The 12731-nt window shown below is 44.8% G+C and overlaps 1 protein-coding gene across 1 annotated transcript in view; it reads left to right on the top strand.

Moving 5' to 3' along the window:
• Positions 1 to 12731, top strand: part of Adnp2 (ADNP homeobox 2) — a 22769-nt gene that overhangs the window by 9159 nt on the left and 879 nt on the right. Inside the window, 3 exon segments of the mRNA XM_026783565.1 lie at positions 442 to 562; positions 5347 to 5436; positions 9961 to 12729. Coding sequence (XP_026639366.1) covers positions 442 to 562; positions 5347 to 5436; positions 9961 to 12729 — 2980 coding nt within the window.

The raw sequence follows: 12731 nt of genomic DNA, 5'->3' as shown, positions 1-12731 counted from the left end.
ACAAAATTGACCTTAAATCTCTATCAATAAAGCAAAATCTATACTAATACAAATTATTCATATCTATATCATATCCCCCTTTAAATGTAAAAGAATGTGATTTTTGCTTTTTTGATGGTGCCCCTGGAGATATTAATTTTTTGAAGTCTGCCAAACATATTTTTTCTTTTGTTGTGGGTGCTTTTTGGTGCTGTGTGTGAGACTGTGTGCCAGATCTGAAGCTATCAAAATATATGCCTGAGTTTCTGTAAGAGTCTGTAGTTTAGTTCGTGTTTTCGTGCTAGGTTTTTGATGCTGTAAGGAAGAGAACATCTGCCATTCTTTTGCATGGTGGCTGTGTAGATTCCGTAGCATCACTGGCTGCAATCGGTCTGCTAGTATTTACTAGCCCTGTGAAAATTGTATTTGTGTAGTTACAGTTCTTTCTTTTTCTTTTTTAAGGAAAATATCAAAAATGTTTCAAATTCCTGTGCAGAATCTTGACAGCATCAGGAAGGTGCGGAAGAGGGTGAAAGGCATCTTGGTGGATATTGGACTTGACAGCTGCAAGGAGCTGCTGAAGGTGAGCATACACAAGTAATAGTGAGGTCAGCAGTGTCAGAGACGACAGGGATGGCCTTTGGAGGTGGGATGGGAGGACGGAGAATGGATTTTCTGATGCTTCAGATGCCTGCATGAAAGCATCCTAAGAACTAACCTTTCTTCCTAAGTGAGCTCTGTAGCTTTGAAGCCTGTCCTGGAACTAGCTCTTGTAGTTCAGGCTGGCCTCGAACTCATAGATATCTGCCTCTTCAAACTGTCCTCATGTTGTGGTCATCTCCAACCATAAAACTATTTTCGATGCTACTTCATTACTGTAATTTTGTTACTGTTATGAATTGTAAATATGTAGGTGGCTTTAGGTGACCACTGTGAAAGAGTCATTCAGCCCCAAAGGGGTTGGGACCCATGGGTTGAGAACGAACCCCTGGCTTTTATATTTCACTGAGTTTGGAGGATATAGTGACTTAATTTCTCTGATGTTTATTCTCTCCTGTCTGTTCTAGAGACTCCAGTTTTCAGATCTCTTTGGGTTTCTGCATTTCTCTCTTATTAAATTAAGGTTCCCAGGCCAAGTTGGGTATGATGGCTCATGCCTGTAACCCTAACACTTGGACTTGGGAGGCTGAGGCATGGGGATTGTTTGAGGTCATCCCAGGCTACCTAGTGAGAGCCAGTCTATAAATAACATTTCCCAGGCTTTTCTTCTGCAGCTTCAAATCTGTTCTCGATCCCATATAGTTATTTTCATGCAGTATGGTCATCATTAAAATGTGTTTCATTTCTTTCCTCTATTCATGTTCTTGGTGGTTCTGGTATTTGATATCAGGAACTCTTCACACATGTTAGACGAGCACTCTGCCAAAGAGCTACAGCCTCAATCCCGGAAGTTCATGGTTTCTTTTTGAAATAAAGATGTTTTAAGAATTCTCTGTAACTCCTTATTTTACTTTTTATTTATTAAAAGTTAAAACGATTAGCTGGGCAGAGGTGGTGCACACCTTTAATCCTAGCACTTGAGAGGCAGAGGCAGGTGAATCTCTGAGTTTGAGGCTAGCGTGGTCTACAGAATTCCAGGAAGCCAGGACTATACAGAGAGAGAAGTCCTGTCTTGATAAACAACAACAACAACAAAAACAAAAACCAAAAAACAAACAAAAAAGCCAAACCAAAACAATCCTAAAACAAAAATTAAAAAGATCATAGATATAACTATTTATATCTGCATCACTTCATGTGATGGAGGGTAAGACTGGAGGAGGCCAGTAAGAGTGCTGGGAATTAAACTGGGTCTTTGGGAAGAGCACCATGCTGTTAATCAAGGAGTCATTTCTCCAGCCCTGCTTTCTCTTTTCAAATTTGTTTTACTGAGTGCTGGGAATTGAACTTTGGCCCTTTGTAAGAGCAACACCTGATCTTAAATGCTGAGCCATCTCTTCTGCCTCTTTTTTTTTTGAATATTTAATTTTATTATATGTGTGTATTTTGCCTCTATATCTGTGTACCATTTGTGTACATGGTGTCCAAGGAGGCCAGAAGAGTGTGTCGGATTTGCCGTACTGGAGCTACAGGCAGTTGTAAGCTGCTTTGTGTTGAGAACTGAACCCAGCTCCTCTGGAAGAGCAGCAAATATTCTTAACCACTGAACCATCTCTTGCAGGCCCTCTTCTTCCACCTTTACCTGCAGAGCCATCTCTCTGGCACATACATTTGTGTTACCGGTCATTGCTTGCACTCCTGGTTTGGGGTAATATTTTGCTGCTGTTTGGATAGCTGAAAGCTTTTGATTAGATACTGAACATGATGAGTTTTATAGTTGTTGGCTGGATTTTGTGGTCTCCTTTTGTGCTGGTTAGTTTTATGCCTACTTGATACAAGCTAGAGTAATTTGTAAGGAGGGAGCCTCAATTGAGGAAATGCCTCCATAAGATCCAGCTATAGGGCATTTTCTTAATTAGTGGTTGATGGGGCAGGCCCAGTCCATTGTGGGTGGTGCCATCCCTGGGCTAGTGGTCCTGGGTTCTATAAAGCAGGCTGAGCAAACCATGAGGCAGGTTATTAACATTGGCGTAGGTGAAGGCAGTTGTATTAATTACCGTTGGTCCGATTCAGCTAATTTCCTTCTTGATTATTGGAGGTAATATTTGATAAGTACTATAAATTGTAAATGTTATAAAATACAGCTAATTGTATAGAAAGTGAAATTTAAATGCCACATTGAGAGAGGTTGGCTTACAGTAAGTACTCTGTTCAGATTCTTGGTTTTGTGTGTATGGGGCTTGTATACAGGGTTTATCGCCCATGTCGTGCTGGCTCTTTGGTTACCTTTGTCTTGTAATGAAGTATGCACTTTACTAACTGACGCATATTCAGGATTTGGGAGTGTTGCTGATGACAGGATCCTTTCATTTTCCCACCCAATAGCAGGCGTTCCTTAGTGACCACAGAGGTCCTTCATCCGTCTCAAGTAGCCAGTAGCCTTACAAAGTTCCCCAGTAACCTTTCCAGATGGTGAGTCATGACACTCCTTTTCTTTGGTTTTTCTGAGCCCGACTTTGACCTTCCCATTTGTAGTCCATTTCTTTTCTCTGTGTTTTGATGCCAAAAGATAACAGGTGGTTCTGTTGCTGGGTCCAGGGGTTCTGTGATGATGGTCTGTCCTTGAACATGTTTCATTCATGCCCTTCATGGGCCCTTGTTCTGGGTTCCATAGGTTGCCTCTGAGGGCAGTAAATACCTTGAAGTTCTACCTGCTTTTTTAAACACTTTAAAGCTTTTATGTAAATGAGCTCTATGTTGCCAAGGTAGAGTGTCTCTGCACACAGTTTAGTGCATGCCAGAGACAAAGAAAGACTAGGTTTTTACCTTCAATTTAGAGATAAAATGTTGTAGAATATTAAGATGTGTTACATTTGTTTATGTTCTGAAACCTTTGTGTAATGATGTAAAATGTGTTGCTTTTATGTTGCATTTGTTTAACTCTTTGAAGCTGTGATTCTTTGCCTGTCTTGAACACCTGATGGTCTAATAAAGATCTGAACAGCCAGTAGCTAGGCAGGAGAAAGGATTGGCAGGACCAGCAGGCAGATAGTATAAATAGAAGGAGAAAATGAGGAAGAGGAGGACTAGGGGCCAGCCAGCCTCAAATAGTCAAAGTAAGATATGCAGAAGTAAGAAAAGGAAAAAGCCTAGAGGCTAAAGGTGGATGGGATAATTTAAAGTTAAGAAAAACTGGCAAGAAACAAGCCAAGCTAAGGCCGGGCATTTATAAGTAAATAGTAAGCCTCCGTGCATGATTTGTTTGGGAGCTGGGTGGTGGATCCCTGCCCCCCCAAAAAACCCCAAAAGAGTGAAATGATAACAAGAAAAGTGTTATGGGGTGTGTGAACTTTCGGAAGGTGTGAAATGCTCTGGCGCATTTCCCGCAGCACCTGCTGTTGATTCTGTGAAAGAGTTTCACCCTTTACAGTGTGCACCCCACTCGGGCCCTGCTCCTCACCCTTCCTGGCCATGTTGGCTGCATGTCTTCCCGGTGTGCTCAGACCAGGCTTTCTGATTTATGCTCCTCTGTCCTGAAAGAGCTCACCATGGCACTTGTCACCAGTGGAAGACAGTGTTTGCTTGTGAAAAGTTTTCCTTTACGTGTCTTTTTGAACTGTGAAACTGAGCGTGGAATCTCTCTTATCCTGATTGGTCCCCAGAGTCTAACAGTGACTATCTGAGGCTGTAATTAGTGTTGGCGGAAGTTCTGTCTGCTTCTCACTCATTTTTACCTTGTCAGTTGCAAATGGATGCATCCTGCTGTTTCCTTGGTATACTGGATCTGGAGCTGTACTTTGCCTGCCCAGGACTGGCTCTTCGCTGTCCCTCTTGTCAGACAGCTTCCACTTAGCTCACCAGCTCCAGACAGTAAGAGGAATGCTTCCATTACACCACTTTTGAACCTTCTCAGTGGAGCAAGTACTTTTTTTGCGGGGGAGGGGGGGGGAGGGTGAGGGTGAAAAGTAACTTCCAGTTCAGAGCACCAGCTGCTCTTCTAGAGGACCCAGGTTCGATCCCCAGCATCCATAATGGCGGATAATCACCTGTAACTCTAGTTCCAGGGGATCTGATGTTCTCTTCTGGCCTCTGGGCACCAGGTGTGCATGTGGCACACAGATATGCAGGCAAAGCACCTAAAACACACATAAAATTAAAATTCAGGAAAAAAAAAGAAAAATGACTTCTGTCTTTGAGAAAGAAAACATTGGGTGTGCTAAAGGGTGTGCCTTGTTCCCAGCCAGAGTGCATCTGGAAAGTGCTGCTGGAGAAGGGCTGTGAGCGCAGACCGTGGTCTGTGTGTTCACGTAGCTCATGAGCTTACGTGTACAAAATATAGGTAACATTTTCTTTTGAGAGATCTGTTTATGTAGTTATAATGTGGATAATTTAAACCTCTTTTTTGATACTCACTTTAAATTAAAAATTTGTTAATGACCATACTTCCATTTTTCTTTGCCAATAAAGATTTTTTTAGGTTCCAGATTACTTGATTTTAGATTTACTTTTGGTAGGAGGGGATTATACTTAGGGCCTCAGACACGTGAGGCAAATGCTCTACCAGTGAACCTTGCAATCTAACCTTGTAACATTTTTATTTTTCCAGCAAATTGTTGTTAAGTTGCCCAGGCTGGCTTTGAACTTTGGGATCCTTCTGCTTTAGCCTCCCGAGTGGATGATCTGGATTATAGGCGTGCACAGATATTTCTGTAACTTACAAATTGTCACATAATGGTTTTTTTTTTCTTTCTTTTTTCTTTTCTTAAGGATCTTAAAGGCTTTGAACCAGGAGAGAAGTACTTTTATAATACATCATGGAGCGATGTCTCCCTTTGGGAACCTTCTGGAAAGAAAGTGGTATGTATTTTTGTAACTCGTTTTCACTAGGGGCAAGTGAACTAAGGCTGAGGTACACATGGCTCCTAGGGCTGCTGGTTAATTGGGAGTGTCTGTTCATAAGGTGGGAAAGATGCAGAGCTCAGAGGTGTGCATTGCAGGACTGTGGTTTTCCATGTGCACAGTGTGGTGACATAGCTGAGCTTTGGATAAGAACCCTTGATTTAGTAATTCAGAATAAATGCTGTACCATTAAGTGCCTACACATATAACTAAGGACATTCCAGTTAGTGGAAGACTGCATGTACAATGTGATTATTTGATAATATAATGGAACTGAAAGTACCTGTTATCTAGGTCACAGAGATGTATTGCATTTTTGTGGTAATATTAATCTTACAAGCCCGTGTAGCTGAGTATAGAAAACTGTACTGCAAAGCTGGGCAGTGGTGATACATACCTTTAATCCCAGACATGGGAGGAAGAGGCAGGCAGATCTCTGTGAGTGCAAGGCCAGCCTGTCTACAGAGTTCCAGGACAGCCAGGACTGTTGTTAATAGAGAGAAACCCTCCCTTGATGGCACCTGTGTGAACTGCTGAAGCTCCATGCTGCTGCCCTATAGGGACACTGGTGTGCAGCATCCTGCATCCTGCTTCTGTAGGATTGGATGCAGCTGAAAGGCAGATGATGGCTCACTTCAGTTTCCAGCCTGACCAGGAGCCCCCCCCCCCCCCCAGCAGCATAGGAATACTTAGAAAATGAACCTCTTTCAGTCAGTAACAACTGCCTTGCAGCCAAGGCATTGGGCAGAGATCTCACTGCAGTTACATTTGATGAAGATGTTGGCTTTTGTTGGAGTCTTCTGGTACACTGTTGGCTTAGAAGAGAAACATGGAAATGAAATTGTGATTGATACCCCATTATCTGAACAAGGAATTGCTGGTTTGGATGTGGAACTGGAATTGTAGTCACTGGTGTTACTGTGATCGCTGCAATCTAGTTTGCAGATTACATTTTCTCTGCTTTTGAAGTACCGCTATAGCTCTAGGGATCTTTGAGCTGCGGGGTTCTTGTCATCCAGACTCTGGTTCTGTGTTGGCCATGGGGCTCTTTACATTTTAAGTTCTGAGGACCTGCGTGGTTGCTCACAGCTGTCTTTAAATTCAGTTCCAGGGGATTTAATGCACCCTTTTGACCTCTGGGCACCAGATGTAGTATACACAGTACACATACATGTACACATGAAATAAGTCTAAAAAATTAAGAAATGAATTTTAGTAGTAACTTAGCTAGTAGAGATTTTATGTATTAGCAGATGCTGTGCTCTAGGGAAAAGGAGTGTGCACCGTGTGTAATGATGGCCTGATGTCCCCATGTTGTCTCCTTTACTTTCTGGGGAAACAGAAATTAGGAACAGATGACTTGACAACAGGATGTCATACAATCATGCCGGCCAATATAGCTTATGCCGCACAGGGTTGAGAGATCAGAGGACAGATGTGAGAGCCATGCCCATTTGAGAGGTTTCAAAGGACAGACCTCAGTCTGGAGACTTGAGGAGTGTACACATTTGATGTGGAGATGGCTCTATGCTTGGAGCCTCTCTGGCAGGCCTGAGTTGTGAAGTGCCGTCATAAGGGTGATGATGCTTCCCAAGTTCTGATGTCTTGTGTGCTTTTTATCAGCTGTTTTGTCCTGCACATGTAGGATTTATGGATTTACACCTCTCTTTTTATGGTGTCTGTACCTGGCATTGCCAGGATGTGGAGCAAACCCCCTTTCCTTCCCTGGGAGCTGTCCAGTGGGCTCCTCATTTTGTTCCCCTCTAGGAGCATGAGTGCAGTGGAGCGGTGCTGGCCTTTGCTTGACTTTCCATCGTGCTGGCCTCAGAGTCAGAGACATTTTTTTTTTTTATAAACTGGGTGGCCTATTAGCTCAGGCTTCTTATTAACTTTTATATCCTACATTAACCTCAGAGACATTCTTTAATAAACTTTTAAAATCTGTTGTCATTTTAAGAAGCCAGGTTTATTTTTGCATTGAGATTTGAACATGCTCTGTGTCTTGGGCATCTGACCTTTTATTATCGGGTGTTTATAGGGATCACTTAGCTTTTGACATGTCAACTTTAGAACCGGAAGCTTTAGCAGAGTCTTCAAGGATTTGAAGAGTCTTACTCCCGTGGAGTCTGTTCTGTTGTCTGTTCCTTTTGTTGATTATGCTTATGGGCGTTTCAGAAGCTCTGCAGTCCTTAAAGATGTATTCAGCATTGGCTCCCTTTGCTCCTTGCCTGACTGCCGGAAGGTGTGCCATTTTGTTGGAACTACAACTTTTATTCCCTTAGTCAGTATTGCCTTCAGTTCTAAAGTAAGCTGAATTTCAGATGTTAAATATGAAAAGAATGTTTCTTAGAGACATTGTAAGTTTTCCTCCTGTTTCCTTCAGTCTATAATCTGAGGTTGTGACTGTTGCCTGAGATTATTTAAGTCCTCACAAATCCCAGATCCTAGTCTTACTGACAATTGAAAGTCGTTAGTGTGATGTTGAATGTATGCATCTACCTTATCCGACTCAGGTGGAAGAACTGCATTAGTAGGGAGCGGAGCGGTTGTATGTTTAGTAGAGCGATTATGAGACCACAGCTTTAGTGAGGACTGGGGCCAGCCCTTGGTTGCTGGTGCCACAGTTCACTGTGGGCCTCCACACTGAATCTAGTTTGCTTCCATTTTGGAACAAGGGGAGGAGTTGGTGTGGTTTATATGCGCTAGGTCTCTGGGTTTTTATGAGCCTAGAGTCCCACATAATCTCCAGCTGTTCCAGAGAACAGCGTCACCAGTGTAAAAGTGATAGCTCTCCTTACTGCAAGTTGTTTTTACTATCTGCTCCGTGCTCCCCATTCCTGCTCCTCCCACTCTCCCACTGTGTCTCCTGTGCTGGCTTGTTCTATGTCAGCTTGACATAAGCTAGAGTTATCTGAAGGGAGAAAATGCCTCCATAAATTCTGGCTGTAAAGCATTTTCTTAATCAGTGATTGATGGAGGAGGGTCCAGCCCATTGTGGGTAGTACCTGTCCTGGGTTCTATAAGAAGGCAGACTGAGTAAGCCATGATGAGCCTAGCATTGCCCAGTGGTCTTTGCATCAGTTCCTGCTCTGACTTCCCTCAGTGACAGACTTGTTACCTGGAAGTGTAAGCTGAAATACACCCTTTCCTCTCCAGCTTTTGGTCGTGGTGTTTTCATTGTAGTAGTTAACCCTAACCAGGTTAAACTAAGTAACCTAACTTCGTGTCCTCTCTTTTTTTTTTTTTTGCGGGGAGGTAGTTGGCAGGTTTCATCTGTTTGTTAGGTCATACTGAAGATTGAACTGAGGGCTTTGTGCATGTTTAGCAGCCCTCCACTACTGATCTTTATCTCTAGCGTCTGTCTGCTCTCTGTCTATGTCTCTGTGTGTGTGTGTGTGTGTGTGTGTGTGTGTGTGTGTGTGTGTGTCATAGACAGGGTTTTACCAAGTTGCCCAGGCTGGCCTTGCACATTCTATCCTCTTGCTTTTTGAGAAGTTAGAATAACAGGCCTGCCTTCCTAGTGCATCCATATAGCCCAGCTCTTAACTGTCCTGGGAATGGGGAAATAAAGACAATTGAGAAGGTCTAACAAGTTGGAAACGAGGTCAATTTTAGTTGAATTCCAAGTTTTATAATTTTGGAGTTAAATAAATAAATAAACCTAAGAGGAATGTGACGGGAAGGAGAAGGCAAATAACTACAGAAAGTTAACTGAGTGTGTTTCCGTTAAAGGACAGTGTAGAGGGCAGGACAAGGTGCTGACGCTTGTGCTTTTAGCTGGCAGCTTAGACATCAGCAAATCAGGAGTTTTCGACTAGATCCGGTATTTGTATAGTCCGTAAGTTAATATTAGTTGATAGTTTGCCAAATGTTTAAGAAAAAAGGTACCACGGGCTGGAGAGATGGCTCAGAGGGTAAGAGCACTAGCTGCTCTTCCAGAGGTCCTGAGTTCAATTCCCAGCAAGCACATGGTGGCTCACAATCGTCTGTAATGAGACCTGGTGCCTTCCTTGCCAGCAGTACATTGTATGCTTAATAAATAAATAAATCTTTAAAAAAAAAAAAAGAAAAGAAAAAAGTACCACCGGGAAGAAGTGGGGCATGCTTTTAGTCCCAGCATTTGAAGGCGGAGACAGGAGGATCTCTGTGAGTTTGAGGCCAGCCTGATCTACATAATGAATTTCAGGACAGCCAGAGTTGTTAAACAGAAATCCTGTCTTGATAAACCAGAAGCACAAACACAAACAAATAACCCCCCAAAACAAAACAAAAAAGTGCCAAAAAGAATGCTGTTTAGGATATGGAAAAATTATGTAACTGGAGTAAGTACATGTAAATGTAGTTTTGTTGGGCACAGTTCTGTCTAGAAACTGCTTTTTACTCATGAGCCTCCTGGTGTTAGCAAAGTGCACCGACAAGGGAGAGCGTGGAAGGGAAACTGGCAACTTGTACTCTGCCTAAGCCTCTCTTCTCTCTTGACAGAGATACCGAACGAAGCCGTACTGCTGTACTCTCTGTAGGTACTCAACAAAGGTGCTCGCTTCCCTAAAAAATCACCTGCATCGTTACCATGAAGATGAGGCTGACCAGGAGCTGATGATCCCCTGCCCCAACTGCCCGTTTTCTTCTCAGCCCAGGGTAGTGGGCAAGCACTTCAGGATGTTTCATGCGCCTGCGCGGAAAGTCCAGAACTACACGGTGAACATTCTGGGTGAAGCGAAGACATTAAGGAGTGATGTGATAAGCTTCACATGTTTAAAATGTAACTTTTCCAACACCTTGTACTACAGTATGAAGAAGCATGTGCTGGTGGCCCATTTTCATTACTTAATCAACTCCTACTTTGGTTTTCGAACCGAGGAAACAGAGCAACCAAAAGCAAGTGACCCTGCTTCTGTGGATAAAGTCCTGTCATTTGACAAATACTACTGTAAAAAATGCAATGCTATTGCCAGCAGTCAGGATGCCCTGATGTATCACATTTTGACATCAGATGTACACAGGGACTTGGAGAACAAGCTGCGGTCTGTGATTTCAGAACACATCAAGAGGACTGGGTTTCTGAAGCAAATGCATATTGCTCCAAAACCAGTGACCCACTTGGCCTTACCGCCAAATAGCAGTGCTTCGAGCATTGCAGCCCCTCCGTCTTGCTTCCACCTTACTTTGCCACCGAACAGTCAAAGTCCTGGCACTGTGCAGCCAGTGACTGTGGCCCCAGGCACTTCTGGAAGCCTTACACACTCCCCACCCACCACTGCTCAGTCTCATGTAGCTCTGGTCTCCAGCCCTTTGCCTGTATGCCAGAATAGCCTCACCCTGAAACCGTCAGCTCCCCCTCCTGTCTTTATCTCTCACAGTGTTCCACTTAATCAGCCTGGGAGTACTTCTGTGCTGCCTGTGAATAAGTCTGTTAGAGCAAGCATCCTTCCCATGAATCAAGCTGTACGCCCTGGAGTTTTACCCCTCACTCAGCCCATGGGGTCTATAAGTAGACCTGTGGGACCCATAAACAGACCTGTTGGACCTGGTGTCTTACCTGTGAGTCCCTCTGTCAACTCAGGGGCTCTGCAGTCTGCTTCTCCGGGGGGGATTTCTGTAGGTCGGGCGGTTCCCTCAGGAGTCCTTCCTGCCGGCCAGGTGGCCCCTGCTGGAGTGACCCCTGGGCAGACAGCCACTTCTGGTGTCCTTCCCACTGGCCAAGTGGTCCAGTCATCAGTTCTTCCTGTTGGCCAGACACCATCTCGAGTTCTCCCTCCTGGCCAGACAGTGCCCTTGAGGGTTCTCCCTGCAGGCCAGGTGGTATCACCCGGGCTGCTTTCATCGAACCAGACTGTCCCCTCTGCTGTTGTCCCTGTGAATCAGGGTGTAAGCTCTGGTGTTCTTCAGCTCAGTCAGCCAGTAACACCAGGAGTCCTTCCTGTGGGCCCACCCGTGAGGCCTGGTGTCCTGCAGCTCAGTCCTTCTGTCAGCACTAACATCTTGCCTGTGAGCCAGCCAGTGAGAGCGGGAACCTCACAAAACACTACTTTCCTCACTTCAGGCTCTATTCTCAGACAGCTCATTCCGACTGGGAAGCAGGTGAATGGAATTCCCACCTACACACTGGCCCCAGTGTCTGTCACTCTGCCTATGTCCTCTGGTGGAGGCCTTGCAACTGTCGCAACACCACCCCAGGTGCCAATGCAGTTCTTGCCCTCAAGCTCGGGCACACAGATGGCTAGCTCCCTGCCCAGCCTGCCCTCCCCACAGGTGCTAGTGAGCCCTGCCCCTAGTGTGTTTGTTCAGGCTACCTCACCTGTAGCAGATACAAATCAGGCACTCAGACAGGCCAAGCAGTGGAAAACATGCCCGGTTTGCAATGAGCTTTTCCCTTCCAATGTCTACCAGGTTCACATGGAAGTGGCTCACAAGCAGAGTGAGTCTCAGCGCTGCCGGGTTTGCAATGAGCTCTTTCCTGCTAATGTCTACCAGGTGCACATGGAAATGGCTCACAATCAGAGTGAGTCCAAGTCTGGTGAGAAACTTGAACCTGAAAAGCTTGCTGCATGTGCCCCGTTTCTGAAGTGGATGAGAGAGAAGACGGTGCGCTGCCTCTCCTGTAAGTGCCTGGTCTCGCAGGAGGAGCTAATGCACCATTTGCTCATGCATGGCTTGGGATGCCTGTTTTGTCCATGCACTTTCCATGATGTCCGGGGCCTTGTGGAGCACAGCAGGACTAAGCACCTGGGCAAGAAGAGACTGTCTTTGGATTATAGCAACAGAGGTTTCCAGCTGGACCTGGATGCCAATGGGAACTTGCTCTTCCCCCATCTTGATTTCATCACCATACTGCCACGAGAAAAGCTTGGAGAGCGAGAGGTTTACCTGGCTATCCTTGCTGGAATACACTCCAAGTCACTGGTACCTGTGTATGTTAAGGTGAGGCCTCAGCCCGAGGTTTCACCAAAGTTGCCTAGCAAACAGAAGCTGACCTGCCCCTTTTGTTTTGGCACATTTGTGACTGCTGATGCCTATGAGCTCCATCTGAAGGAGAGGCACCATGTCATGCCCACAGTCCATACAATGCTCAGGTCTCCAGCCTTTAAGTGCATCCACTGCTGTGGGGTCTACACTGGAAATATGACCTTAGGAGCCATTGCTGTCCATTTGCTCCGTTGTAGAAGTGCTCCCAAGGACAGCAGCTCAGACCTGCAGGGCCAGCCAGGTTTTATTGAGAGCAGTGAACTGCTGTTGGTTAATGGGGAAGTGAT

The sequence above is a fragment of the Microtus ochrogaster genome, chromosome 18 (assembly GCF_000317375.1).
Source record: "Microtus ochrogaster isolate Prairie Vole_2 chromosome 18, MicOch1.0, whole genome shotgun sequence".
NCBI lineage: Eukaryota > Metazoa > Chordata > Mammalia > Rodentia > Cricetidae > Microtus > Microtus ochrogaster.
This window is presented reverse-complemented; position numbering and strand designations above follow the sequence as displayed.